We start from the raw sequence: 15,073 nt of genomic DNA, 5'->3' as shown, positions 1-15,073 counted from the left end.
CCAAGCCTGCGCGGCGCTGGAGGGACCGAGGGGCCAGGAGCCAGCCGCGGCCGCCCAGCCCGTGTAGAGATTAAGATTCAATTTTCTAAACAAGTAAGATCTGCCCTGAAAAAGACTTGATGAGATTAAGATTCTCCACGCCGAGGTTCCTTCTAGGCGCTCCTTTTCGGTGGCATCGGCCCACCTCGGCCAACCCAGCTGTCTCCTACTCAATTTGGGTAATTTGACGAGTTGAAAGCAACCTGTTCCCTTATCCTCGTTTCTCTACACCTTATGTCCATCTGCCCTCCTCCCCCATTTTCATTTGTGTTCTATGGAACTCCACTAGCTTTCCATAATATGTATAGAATCTTTGTTCCCTTGGCACTCCCAGACGTTTCTCCCCATCCTCTGTCCCCAGCCAGAGCCAAAAGAAAAATCCATTCACCTAGTAGTTACTGCCTTGACTCATTAATCAGTGTGTTTTGGGTGGTGAGAAGTCTGGGTGGGCTAGAAGCCCAGCTTGTCCACAAGTTTTGCCTTCATCTTCTAAGATGAATTTTCTAAGATGAGGTTTCTAAGATAAATATTCCAGATATGATCTTCCAGGCAGCACCTCTTCTCTGAACTTCTTGCCCTGGGGACATTAAATACAGCCTTTGATTCCTGTTAATGGACCACCTGCACCTCCACTGAGGGTGCAAGAGGATCAGATCATCCATCCCCAGGTTAGGGAACTTGAGTTTCCCTAGACTCAAAAGCCTAGAACCTCAGGTCTGTGAAAAGAACCTTAAACTTTCCCCAAGGCTCCTGAAAAAGAGATGAGAAGATGAACTGGGCAGCCTTGCAAGAATATATAGTTAAAAATCCACTTCAGCCAAAGCCAAGCCTCACCTGCCCCTTACGTTGGTGGTCAGGGCTGTCGTGAGGGAAATGGCACCTTCCTAAAGGATTTTCCCCCAGGAGACACCTGGATGTGTGGGAAACAGTTGGGGCTCCAAGTATAGGCATTTCAGGCTTTCAAAGAGTTTTGACGATTCGTTTACCCTACTGATTTCTAACATTTTCACTCTCCTTACACCTCCTCCAATCCACGTTACCCAATCATCCATGACTGACCAGAATATTGAACAGAAAAACAAACAAACAAACACACTTTGACCCAGAGAAAGGGGTCTGGGGCAGGTTGCTCACATAAGCATTTGGAAAGCTTCCTCCTGGTTACTGATTATCAACCTTTATCATCAGGGCAATGGTCAAAGTGTTTTGTAGGACAGATCTTACTTGTTTTGAAAATTGAACATTCATTTTCCCCTTTTGTCAAAAATGGAAATTTGCTAAACTTTAATAAACTTATTTTTACAGTTTATGTAAAATTTTCAGATATCAAAGCAATACAAATTATAGAAAATGGGAAAAATAGGAAAGGAGAAAGAGAAAAATATTACCCATAATCTTCCACTTCATGACACCCAACATTTTGTATATTGTCGTTATGCCTTTTCAATATGCTTTTTTTTACATAATTGATACTATATTGCACATGTGTGTGTGTACCCATATATAAAATTTTATAATGTGCTGTTTTCAGTTACAGTACAAGTAGTTTCTGTTATCACAGACTCATCATTAACAAAGTGCTTTGTGATGGCAGGTCATTCCTTCCCTTTCTCAAGATTATTCTGCCTGTGCCCCAAGGCCCTTGGAGGGTTTCTTAGTCTTCTACATGTTCCTTGACTGAATCTGGAATTCCTGGATGGAAAGATTTACAGTTCCATACTGAGAAGACAGGTCATTGTAACATACAAATATCTATTGTCACTGTCTGAAAGGACTATGGGTCAGCTGATAGTCTAGGCATTTCTATACTTAAAGGCTGTCAAAACATTAAACAAAAATATGTTCGTGAGCTTAGGATCGTAAGCAGAAAACAATGTGGGCAGAGATGTTAAGGTCAAAAATTTAGCAAATACTAAATTCATCTTGACTATTAAACAGTGCTCACAGTAATTCTCAAGGCAGTATTGCTGGGATTTCTGGTTTGGGAAAATAGGGAGAAATAAGTCTTTTGTAAATGCTCGTATTATATATATATTAAACTTGAAAAGCATCTTATTAATTCTGTTAAGTGACATTTATTTTATCAAGCACTTACTATGTACCAGGCACGGTGCGAAGCTGTGCATTATCTTCCAACAATCCCAAAGGCCATCACCTACTTTTTACAACTGAGGAAACTAAAACTTAAGTCACTTGCCTAAGGTCACTCACGTAGTAAGTGACCAAGTGGCTCTTCCAATTCAGGACTGCCTGCTAGCACTAGAGATCTTACCTACTAGACTCTCTTCCTTCCTGATGTGAGTGTTGAAAAGATATCTAATGTTTTGATTTCTCAAATAGTAAGCAATGGATGAAAAAGCTGTATACCTTGCATGGTAATGTGAGATGGCGTTTCTCAAAAATAGAGCAAAGTCATCCTTAAGAAATACAGTAGCCTTTCACCTTCCCAGTGCAGTTAAGGTTATCAAAACACACATCACAGGGATTAGTTTTGTGAGGCATTTCTACATGCATTTAGAGCCATGTCATCTCTAAGAGTACAGAAGCGTGTACCTTAAATACAGAAAGCCACAAAATAAAAATAACATGTTATACTGTCGGTATAAAAATTTCCAAACCTTCTGAGAATTTTTATAAGAGTTTATTTGAGCCAAACTAATGTCAGTTTCCTGGAAGCAAGATCTCAAATGTCCAGAGAATAACAGTTTTGCAACTTCTTTTAGGCATTTGAAATTAAGGAAGGAATGAAAGGAATATCACATGAAGGTGGGAGAAAGCAAGGCAAGGGTTGTATTACAGAATGGTTAACAAGGTTATGTGCTTTCTTGAGGGTGGTTATCCTTATTTCAAAGCAGTGTTAACCTAGATGCACAGAAACAATGGACAGGGCTCGCTTAGGCAAAGATAAACCCTTCACTAAAAATGTTATATATCTGAGGTGTGACCCCCCACCATGACCTGCCCAGTTAGGAATTTATGATCAGATCACCCTGTGAGGTTATTTTTTGTAGAAACCTTTTTTTACGCACAATGCTTTCAGGAGATGGGCCCCAAAATGTCAGACCAATAGCTGTTTGCTTTCTGCATCTACCAGGCTGATTGTGTATAATATCTGACAAATAGAAGGAATACTGTTTGTGGTATTCTATTTATTGATTACTAGATTGTGATGGTGCCCAATTTAAAAAATGAAATATAGGTCAACCAAAGGTTATATATTTTATAAATCTAATTCATGTCAGAGGTTGGTTTAAAGCCTATAATTAATTTATTTAATTAAAGATAAAAGCTTTCTATCTGATATAACTAATGGAAATAATGTTCCGTTATAAAGAAATCATATTTCATGTTGTTGGTCTATACTAAATGTATGGTGGTCTTTCAATAATTCAATATCTGTGAAGAAAGACAATGATTTTTTATTCAAATGGATATTGTGAATTAGATAAACTTGAAGGAATTATGACTTTGTTTTTACTATATCCTGTGATAAGAGAATGAATTACAAGCGCTTGGCCAGTTTTCTAATATATATATTACTGGAGAGTGGGGTTCCCCTCTCGGCGTGTTGTCCAGGCTCTCGATGTTTCGAACAAAGAATTGAACAAGACACAGAAATACAACAGAAGAGAGTAGCTTTATTAGAAGGGAAAATAAAGCAACAGTCCACTTCTAGAGAAGGGTTGCTCAAAGGATCAAGGAGTCAAGGGCACAGTAACAAAGTCTTTGGGGTTTTTATCCCCATTCGCTGTGGGCAGTTACTTCTTGATTGACAACTAAGATGGACAGAACTCAGTGACTCATCGTTTTGCTTTCTGCGCATGTTCGTTCCCAGAATTCAGTCTCTTATAATGATATTAATGACTTCCGGGCATGTGCATCGTATTATAATGATAGTATAATGAGGCTCAGGTGAGTTGAAGGTCGTTGGGCCTTCATTGCGCAGGTGTACGTGACTGGCTGAAACTAGTACCCAATTGTCTGCTTATTTCCTTGTATGAGTTATTTTTAGCTCCAAAATGCCTTCTGGCTTGCTTAATTGTGGGCAGACTAGGGTGGACTCTTTCTAGAATAAGATGACCTCAGCGTTTTCGCAGGCGGACCAGAAACCCCCTATCTAACTTTCCTGCCTAATACTTTTCTAAGAGCCACGAACCCCTTTTTATTAGTATGGATGTTGAGGGACGGGAGGTCTCTTCTTCTGTATCTGCTTCCTGCTGAGGAAGATCGTAGTCCCTGCCTGTTGGGGTTTCATGGAGCCCTTTCCCTCTCTGCCCCAGTCAGGACGGGGTCTTGGGTATCCTGCCGAAGTGCCACCTCTGTTTCTACACAAGGAAAAGGATATACACTTGTTATTTGAATCATATATCTAGTTATGTTTCTGTCATTAATTTGCCCATCAAGCAGGTAAAGGAAAACAGATTTGGTTAATAGATTTCATAAAAGGAAAAAAAGAGAAAAAAAATTGGGTTAAAGGTCCCCACCCTCCTCAGGCTCTAAAGGCCCTGCAAGGAGAATGCTGAGTGTCAATGATCCTTATCAATAGCTGGAGGACTTGAGTCACCAGTTTCAAGGTAATTATCTAAGTCTGAGGGAGAGGGTCTTTCTCCAAAGAAAGAAAGGAAGAACTTAACTAGATTTACTAAAAAGATTTAGAATTTTGCGAATGATGGCTCATATCATATATATTTATATTCAGACATATATGCACCTTGAAATGGGTGGACGTGCATTAAAAAACCAGGCAGTATCAGTAGTTGGAGGAAGAATCATTTTAATCGGGAAAACAGACATCATTTTTTTTTTTTTTTTTTTTGGTAAAGGACATAAAGTCCTCAAAATTATCAGGAAAGGAAATTTGCTCTGGAACTTTTTGTTAAAATGCCATTAAGATGATTACTTATAATAAGGCAGTAGAAGGTATGTGATTAAGCACACATTTATGGTTGTATTTATGGAGCTTTCTCACCTTGTAGGTGCTCAGAAAACTTGGTTGCAGACCAAATCCCTTTTTCTGTTACTTGCTGGAGCTCCAGGCTGCGTTTCAGAGGCTGTGTGGGCTGACTGTGTGACCTTGAGCAAGCCACTTCCTCTCTTGGGGTTGTCAGCATTTCCTTACTTGTAAAATGAGGCACTGGTTGGAAGAATAACTTAGATTTAAAAAATATATTTTTAAAACTAATGAAAACAATAGATGCTCATCATCCAGCCCTTAGGAAAATGCCGGAGCATTACAGTTCCTCAATATATATTAGTTGAATGAATAAACTTTCCTTTTTAAAAAAGGAAAAGAGTATGAGGAAACATTTAAATTATCTATAATTTTAACATTTTGCTTCCTATCCTTTCAGGCTTTTTTCTTTTTGGGGGGGCATATAAACATTTTTCCTTCTACTAAATTGTGCATTTTCTTTGGAGTCAGCCTTGATCATTAAACATTTCCCCATGACCTTAACTATCATTGGAGAACATGATTTCTGTGGCCCTGTTATCTTCTGAGTCCGGTCTGAGTCTCAGAGCTTTTTCTCTGATCTTGCTATCTCTCATGCATCAGGTTTCCATTTCTGTCTGTCTGAGGATATTACAACCTGATGTCTCGTAAGCACCTCAAACTCAGCATGTTCCAAACCAAACTTATCCTTCCCTCCAAGCACCCAACCCGTTTTCACCCTATTTTCCAAAGTGTTAACAGCTCTGCTCTCTTCTTCTCGGTGTTGGACATTTGGGTAATTTCCAATTTTTTGTTTTTCTGTTTTTGCTTGTGTATAACAACACTGTGCCAATAAATCATCACTCAGATTCTTGATGATTGACTTAAAAACTGTTACTGAACTCAAGAGGTTCGTTTTGCCTGCACATATCAAAGCCAAAAGAGACATGGACAGGAGTTTGCAGCAAGGGAAGTAGAGGTTTATTTAAGGAAATAGCTCCAAGCCCAGGGACACAGGTATGCTAGCGCTCAAAGACCTGGCTCCCCAAAGGCCTCTAGGGCATAGATTATATAGGGGAATACTCATTAGTATCTAAGGGAGTTGGGGTCGTAGGTTCTACTGATTGGTTGGGGCTCGGGTAGGAGGCAGTTGATCATTGCATCAGGCCCTGATGTCAGTCATGGAGTTGTTCTGTCTGGTTTCAAGAGGATGCCCATAGGGTCCTTCTTCTTCATGAGTGTGGAGCTGCAAAATGTTATCTTTATCTTTAGTTTGACCAAAATTTGTTTCTGTGATCAGCAGACCTGAGGCTTTATTCCTAAGACTGTTTAATGCTGACCTAAGGACTTAGTGATAACGGAGTGGTTGTGCAGAGGGAAACGGAAAAGGAAGAAGCAAGAGACCCCCAAGGCCAGTTTGAATCAAAAAGGAAGAGAAGAGAAAAAGTCATTCTAAAGAAGTGAAGATTTGCACGGGTTATAAAATCACCCCTGAGAGTGAAATGACTTGGTCAATGAGTATTATATGCATCTTAAAGGAGTTTAATATACACTTCAATTTACGCTCCCATGAGCAATACATTGTAATTCTCATTTCACTGCATCCTAGTTACCTGTGAATATTGAAGAAAAAAAAATCAATGCCAATTTAATAGGAAAAACATAGACTTTCTTAATGTTTTTAAATGAGCATTTCTTTAACTACTGGTGAGGCTGAGCTTTGAACAGTTTTGTTGCGTTAGCTCACATGTTCCAGCTCTAAGAGTTTATAATTCTATGATTTGCTTAGGTGGCTCTTTATTGATTATGAAGTTAATCTTTGTGCTACTAATCAGAGGAAGAAAAAAGCCATCGCAAATGTTAATCTGAAGCTACTTGATTGTCAATAGGGCTGTAAGCCCTGTTGAGGGTGCTGTATGTTAGGAATCCTTTCACGGAACCGTGCGGCATCTAGGACTTGCCTTTTTTCAGTTTCCGTACTTGAGTTCTCCATGCTTTTTGGTCCCACCACTTGTTTTACACGGACTGGATATTTTCGATGTGTGGAAATCATGGTTTTCACGATGCTGCTGTTGGAGAGGAAAAACTTTTCCTGTAACCTCTTAGGTTTAGTCATTGGGGCCTGCAAATTAAACTGACAAAAGATAGATTAGGAAGAGAAAAAATATATTTTTAAAATTCAAGTACATGCGAGTTCACAGAAAAATGTGACTCAAGGAATCAGTGGGGATTTGGGGCTTATATACCATCTCAACAGGGGAAAGGAGGGAGCACTTATGGGAAAACAAATGACTTTTAGGAAAGTCAAATGGGCCTTTAGGAGAATAGATGGGAGATATGATAGTTTTGTGAGAAGGACTAATTTAGGTGTGGTGCAAGCTTCTGGTCTTAGATGATGATTCAGTGTTACTTGGTAGTGACACTTCCTGGAAGGGGAATTATGACAATTGAATTCTTTTGAGAGCTTCTGCTTTTAGGCAGATAAGGGACTTCAGAAAAGAAAAAGAAAAAAAAAAAAGGCTTTTTATAAATAAAATTTTTTAATATAATTAAAAAAAATTTTTTTTAGTTACAGTTGACAAAGCATGTTTTCAAATGCCTTCAGCTCAGAATGACTTTTATGACAAAGTATCATATTCTAGACCCTGTCACTGATCCAATACAGAATAACCCTAAACTAAGGATTTTCCAAGTTGATGATTAGAGTCTAGTAACTCAGACAAAAAATATTTCTTGGAAAGCCACTAAGGCCAGGCATTGTCATTGAGGTAATAGAGGTGAAAACCGTGGTGTTTGTTCTCAGTAGCAGACAGACTAGGAGTATATGGGACTCTGTGTTGGCCTTAACAATAGATTATATACAATAAACTTCTGGACTTGTAGACTAACTTTGATGATTGTGACTATTTTGGGGTGAATACTTGACGTCTGGCATTTTCTCTTTTGTGAAGTCCTGGGTCATAAAGGCTTACATCACCAAGCTGTGTTTCTAAGTAGGTTATCTGATTGATAAGTGAGCTTCTGTAATTACCCAGAGTCAACTCCTCACCATCGCCTTTGGCTCTTCTTTTCACATATTGAGTAACAAAGTAAGGGAGGACACTTCATTTTTAGTTATGTTTCATTGCATCTAATAGTGAAATTGCACATTCTGGTGACAAGTCATGAGTTCCTGATCCCTGAGGATCTGGTCACACATAAAAGCAAAGAGCTTAAAAATTAGCTTAAAATAAAACTTAATCTTTTTTTTAAAAAAAGAATAAATTATTTGAGGCATAAATATAGACTATAATTTTGTTGTATTATAAGTTCTGGTTAACTCTGAGTAGGTAATGGCTTTGGCCAAACATGAGCATTTAGCTTTCAAATGTGCTCAGAGTCTACCTTCCATATTAACATTTTCATAGAAGGATCCAGGCAGCTACATGGCCAGGGCTAGCAATACTTTGGAGAAATGAAATCCCCTCCTCTGCCTCCTATACTTAGTCCAGTGAATCTTAATCCTGGCCACACTCTAGCATCTTCTAGGGAACTTTTATACCATCCCTCGAGAATCGGATTCAATTGATATAGTTTCATCTCTGTACCCATTACAGTGCCTGGTACATAAATATTCTTTAGATGTTTAAGGGAGGAAAGGAGGAATCAATAAATTCCCCTCAAAAGCTATGAGTTGACATAATTATGATGGTTCACTTTTCCAACAGCAAAATGGAAAAGTAGTGTAAGCTACATGTTAATGTGAGATTTCATTTCTCCAAAGTATTGCTAGCCCTGGCCATGTAGCTGCCTGGATCCCTCTATGAAAATGTTAATATGGAAGGTAGACGCTGATGGATTGGGTTGGGGGATGTTGGGAAGAAGAGAGGTAAGGTCAAGGCTGACTCTGAAGTCCAGTTTGCACAGTTGGATGGGTGATGGTGTGGTTAATATTTCAAACCTGGAGAGACAAGGACATGAGCATGTGAAGGACATCTTTACAACAGTGAATGTGCTTCTGGAGTTGGAAGATAAATTGGAGTCATGAAGTTTGTTTTCATAAGTCTTAGTGACTTATGAGTGACTTAGTGACTATGAGAAAGCTGAAAATTGAACCAAGTGTTTTTCTCTCTATGGCTCAAATGTACTGTTGGACTTATTTTTGTTTTACTTGGGCCGAGCAGGTCCTGGGACTTTTTTTTAGTGAAACAAGGTCACTTGTTTTAGGATGAGCTTAGAAATGAAAATTAGGTGACACCATCAAAAAAAAAAAGAAGAAGAAGAAGAAGAAGAAGAAAAAGCCATAAATAATGATTTACAACTTAATACATTCTTAAATAAAATCTTGTGTTATGTAATATTATGACCCCCACCGTTGATGAGAGTTTATCTCAATTTATATTCTATCCACATTTGCACCTGCGACAGCACATGCTCTCCTCCCGCAAAAGAAGGTTTTAGATAAACTGGAAGGTTTTCAAGGGAGAACAGCCAAAGTTATTATGAGCTGAAAGAATTGATTTATGAGCCCAGATTAGAAAAGGTAAATACGTTTTGTTTGGCTAACTACAAATAAAAGTGGAGCAAAGTCGATCAGCAGTAAAAACAAAGGAAATAATTAAGTTTCGTATAGAAATATGAAAGACATTTTTGCCCTGTACTGGTTCTCCCTTTCCTGAGCTCGCTTCATTCTTCAGATGTTAGGTAGATCCTGAGAAACATTTTGTGAAGTGCATCTAGAAGCATCTGATGTTAAAAAAAATTAAACAAATACTGAAAATATCTAAAGTGGACTGGGAATGAAATGTTCTGACCAGTTAGTCTGCTGGATAAAGTTAATTATAATGGTTGTGCGAAGGCAAAGAAGCACTAGCATAAGGCTTTTCCTTATAAATCCTTTAGGGGCATCTTATTTCAATAGCGATTGTCACAATAATGAACATCACATGAGCTTAATAAAATTGCATTTCATTTGTGAATTTACAATTCATAGTTTAACCTGATGGGATTTGTCTTGTTTTGTATGGCTTTCGGCTTTCTAAATGCTCGATTCATTTTACTGCTCTATGCATTTCTCCAAGTAATGATTCACTGATGGCCTAGGGCTGCAGGCTGGAAAGCAGATCAATGGAAGATTGGAGAAGGAGAAACAGCCTACAGGGGGTTGAGGCCCAGGGGAGGCTGAATGTAAGACCACTGAGGAAGTTGTATCTTCTTCCAGGTTACCGAAGAGAATTTACCAGGTGCGTGACCTTGGAGAGTTATTTGATGTCTCTGAGCCTCAGTATCCTTAACTGTAAAATAAGAAAAGCAATTCCTACCACTCAGGGCTGTAGCAAGGCTTAATTAAATGAGTGAATGAGTATAAGATGCATAACCTAGAAGTGGGTATTTGAACAAGGGCCACTTTCAAGAGGCAAGTAACCCTTGAGAGGAGCAGGGCTTCTTCACACCCTAGGGGGGTCCACTCTAATTGGGATCTCAGTTCTGCAGCTCTGGCACATGGCACCCTGCATCCAGTGGAAAGAAGGGAACATTTCAGATCCTGAAATAATATTCAGGGATTTGAGATAACTTTGGGCAGCCCCAAAACCCTGGATGACCAGAAAGACCAGGAAGAAAGAGGTTCAAGAGGAGGCTGGGTGAAGACAGCGGAGGTTTGGAAAAAGACAGATTCTCTTTTTCACCCATTTGCCCACACTGGCCCAGGCTATTCTCTTCCATTCACTCCAGTTTCTTTAAATTCATTCTCGTTGTGAGGAGGAGAGGGAGGAAGTTGGAGAGGAAAAACAACAAGAAGAAACGAAGAAAAGACAGTGACCGACTACCCCCCTCTTCTCCCTCCCCTGCTCCTGGTTAATTAAGGAGATGGAATATTTGTGATAGATCCTGATTCAGGATATTTCAAACTGTAGCCCCAGGAATTTCAATCTGCTGTGGTTTTAGAAAAATGGTCCTCTGACCATCGCATCTTCAGTCTACTAAGAAGACCATCAACCGTCTGTGTACTTATTTTAGATACCATAAGCATGTATTCGTATCATATGTCTGCAAAATCTTTTTCTCCTCATAAAAGTCATGCTTTCTTATACAAAATCAATCAAATATTGAAGATGAGATTTAACTGGAGAAGAATTACAATAACTCGTAATCGTGCCACCTGAAAACAGCCACTGTCAATGTTCCGTCTTGGCTCGGCGCTGCTTCGTTTTCGTGCTAAGTGTCGGTATGTTCCGAGCATGGTACCATGGCTCCTATTATCACACCTTGCTTCTCTGTCCCTGGTCATTTCCGCCAACCTCAGGACCCCTCTGGCATCCTCTCCAAGGCGACTGTCATGTTTCTCTCCTGCCCTTGATTGCTCTTCACCGTCAGGTCTGCATGTCCTTCTGTCTGCAAATACACAAAGTGGACACATGCCCGAGCACCCCACGCTCAGGATGTTCCACACTGAACTCATGATCCCTCAAAACGCCAGGTGGGCTCCCCTCCTCTGTCTGCTGGTCTGCCACCCTCTCAGTCATCCCAGCCAGGGGCTCCTTTCGCCCCTGTAGGCAGCCACCGTCCTGCCTGCCTTCTCTGGGAGCCGTTGCTTTGAACCATCCCGTCATCTTAATTCTGCCCTTGAACACTTTTTGCTGAGCTGCTCTTCCTCAGGGCTTCCCCGTGCAGTTGGCTGCTCCAATAGGCACAGGCTCTGGAGCCTGATGACCTGATTCCAGCCCTGCCTTTGTCACTAGTGGCTTTGAGACTTTGGGCAAGTTATGGTGTTGTGTTCTGATTCCTCAACTCTGAAATAGTGTCGACAATAGGACCTGCGGCAGAGCTGGTGAGTTGATTACGACACTTAAAACACCTAGAACATCAGAAGAGTTCCTTGGCATATTATAAGCGCTCATTACAAGTTAGATATTATTATCCTATTGTCCTAATGCTAATTTCAAGCCACGCCTCCTCTGATCTCTGAGTTGATCTTTTCCTCTGAATTCTCAGTAGTCTTTGCCCTGGACCTCTTTCAGGGAGCCTAGCAATTTTTACCTCCCTTTAGCAATTTTTATATCACTGTTTATTATAGAAGTATACTCGCTACTTTTCTTACAATCTGAATATTTTATTATAATTTTTTCTTCATACTTCCATCTCCCCACCTCGACTCTAAACACCTCAAGGGTAGAATCTTTGATTATTTATGTGTCTTCCCACCCTCCTCAATCCATGTAATGGCTTGCATGTTGGAGGCTTTTTATGGTAGCAGTTTTATTAAGTTGTAATTTATATACAGTACAGTCCAGCCATTTAAAGTGTACAGTTCAGTAGTTTTTAGTATATTCAGAGTTGTGCAGCCATCACCACAATCAACTTTAGAACATTTTATCGCTCCCCAAAAAACCTGTGCCCTTTAGCTATCACTCAACTCTCCCCAACCCCTCCAGCCCCAGGCAACCACTATTCTATTGACTGTTTCTATGGATTTGCCTCTTATGGAAATTTCATGTAAATGGAATCATATAATAAGTTATTTTTTCTGACTGGCTTCTTTCACTTTGCTTAATATTTTCAAGGCTCACCCATGATGTGGCATGTATCAGAACTTCATTCCTTTTCATGGCCAAATATATCCCATTGTATTGTATACCACATTTTGTTTATCCGTCCATCAGTTGATGGACATTTGGGTGGTTTTGACTTTTTGGCTATTATGAATAATGCTGCTCTGAATATTTGTGTGCAACTTTTTGTGTGGACATGTTTTTATTTTATGTATCTATCTATCTATCACTTATCTGTCTATATCTACCTATATAGATATAGATAGATATATAATTCCTACAAGTAGAACTGTCTGGCCATATAGTAACTCTATGTTTAACCCTCTTGGGAACTGCCAGCTGTTTTCCAAAGTACTGTACCATTTTATTCATTTTATTTGTATTTCCCCCAGCAGTGTATCTATTTTCCCCACATCCTGCAGGTGGTAGACTTTTAATATAAAAAGAATGGAAAGAATATTTCTTTTAGCTTGATTTTCTAGTTCAGTACGCTAAAAAACTACTTTCTTCTAACATCTAAATTAACAACTCTTTCTATGAGAAAAATGTCCTTCATCCCCGAGGGATGTCTGTATGGCACAAGCAAGACATTTTAGAAAGGAAGATGAGAAGATTCATCTGCATTCAGATAAAAATACAGATCTTGAGGAATTTTTCCTAGTATTGTCATTATACCAACAGGAATTTCTTAAGAGACGCAAATATGTATTGCTTTGCATGAGTAAGTCAATGTTACCTAAAGGTAGAGACAAAGTACAGGATCCTGTGCCAAAAAGTGAGATTTTTGAAAGCAAAAAGAATTGGAGTGGGGCCAAGTGATTTAAGGAAAAATAAAAACCTATCAAAGTGAGCAAGGAAACGGTGCTAGAGGAGAGCTCTCACACCAGGCGGGACACGGCGCCCGCAGTGTGTCAGCAGGGCTGTGGGGAGGGTCATGAGGGTGCAGTTGCAGGGGCTTGGGAGAGAGGCGGGTGGCACCCGCTCTGTGCATGGCCACATTTCTGGTGGTGAGATGAGACAATGTATGACAAGTGGGAAAGTGCCTAATTCTAAAGCAGTGGTGAAAAGGCTTATGACGCATCATGAGCTGAAGCTTATGAAGCGCTTACCATGAGTCAAACGCAGTCTTTAGCACCTTATATACATCACCTCAGTGTAATCTTCCTAACGACCCTGTGGTTTAGGTTCAATTATTGTCCTCACTTTGCAGATGAGGAATCAAAGACACACGGATGTTAAGAAATTGTTGATAGCTGCACTCCTGTATTTATTGCAGCATTGTTTACAATAGGCAAGATACAGAAATTAACTAAGAGTCCATCTGTGGATGAATGGATAAAGGAAATTTTATAAATTTTATAAAATTCAGCCATAAGAAAGAAGGGAATTCTGCCATTTTTGACAACATGGACAGACTTCAAAAGCATTTTGTTAAGTGCAATAAGTCAGACAGAGAAAGACAAACTCATAAAAACAGAGAGTAGGATGGTGGTTACCAGGGGCTGGGAAGCTGTTGGTCAAAGGATAGACTTACATCCTGGGGATGTAACGTACAGCGTGGTGCCTGGAGTTAATAATACTGTATTATATAATTGAAAGTTGCTGAGAGAGTAAATCTTAAATGTTCTCACTACAAAAAAAGACACAGTAATTATGTGAGGCGATGAAGATGTTAACTAACTCTAATGTGGTAATCGTTTCACGATATATAAGTGTATCATCAAATCAATATGCATCTACCATAAACTTACACTGTTATATGTCAATTATATTTCAGTAAATCTGGGGGAAAAATAAAAGCATTCTTTTTTCTTCTGTGCTCAGGAAAACTGGGTATTTAAAAAAAAAAGAAAAAGAATATAAAACATAAAAATAAAGAAATAAAACATAAAACTCATAGGAAAGAAAGGAGAGAGGGAGGGAGGGAAGGAAGGAGGGAGGAAGGGAGGGAGGGAGGGAGTCACTCAGGGTACCAAAGCTGATAAGTGTTGATTCTGAGCTTTGTGCCCTGAAGCCAATGAGGCTCCTTGGTTGGGGCTCTCAACCACTGCCCTAGTATACCTCTGCCTATGTTTGTTTTCTTCACCCACATTGTTTGAATACAACAGTTAAAAGCACATTTAACCACCTCGTGGTTTTAGTTTAAATAAAATCAATTTCAATAATTAGTCAAGACACTTGATTTAATAATGGTGTTAAAATTGTCATAATTTAATGTAATATAATATGCCAAGGAGAATATAAGAGTTGAGGCAGATCTTGTAGGGCCTTGTGGGCCATGCTAAAAAGATGAAACTTTATTCTGGAGGCAGTGAGAAGCATTTGGTTTCAAGCTCCGGAGTCAAGTGGTCACCTCGGGGCTTTAGAACATCCCTCTGGTTGCAATTAGGGGTTTGTACTGGAGGCAGTGAGAGCAGAACTGGAGATATAAAGAGCAGGCGAAGGATGAGAAGAGTCTGAGCAAAGGAAGACCGCAGCCATGGGGATGGGCAGAGGGACAGATGGAAATTAAGGAAAGGTGGAGCATCACCAGCGGAAATGAGCTGAGAGGGGAATCATGTTGTCTCTCAAGAGT

General features: G+C 39.6%; 1 protein-coding gene across 1 annotated transcript in view; it reads left to right on the top strand.

Annotated features, from left to right (window-relative positions):
- Positions 1–13,983: 13,983 nt before the first annotated feature.
- The window catches only part of DPYS (dihydropyrimidinase), a 54,217-nt gene continuing 53,127 nt past the window's right edge, over positions 13,984–15,073 (top strand). The window contains exon 1 of the mRNA XM_011373285.1: positions 13,984–14,079. Coding sequence (XP_011371587.1) covers positions 13,984–14,079 — 96 coding nt within the window. The remainder of the gene's footprint in view (positions 14,080–15,073) is intronic.

The sequence above is a fragment of the Pteropus vampyrus genome, unplaced genomic scaffold (assembly GCF_000151845.1).
Source record: "Pteropus vampyrus isolate Shadow unplaced genomic scaffold, Pvam_2.0 Scaffold222, whole genome shotgun sequence".
Lineage (NCBI taxonomy): Eukaryota > Metazoa > Chordata > Mammalia > Chiroptera > Pteropodidae > Pteropus > Pteropus vampyrus.
This window is presented reverse-complemented; position numbering and strand designations above follow the sequence as displayed.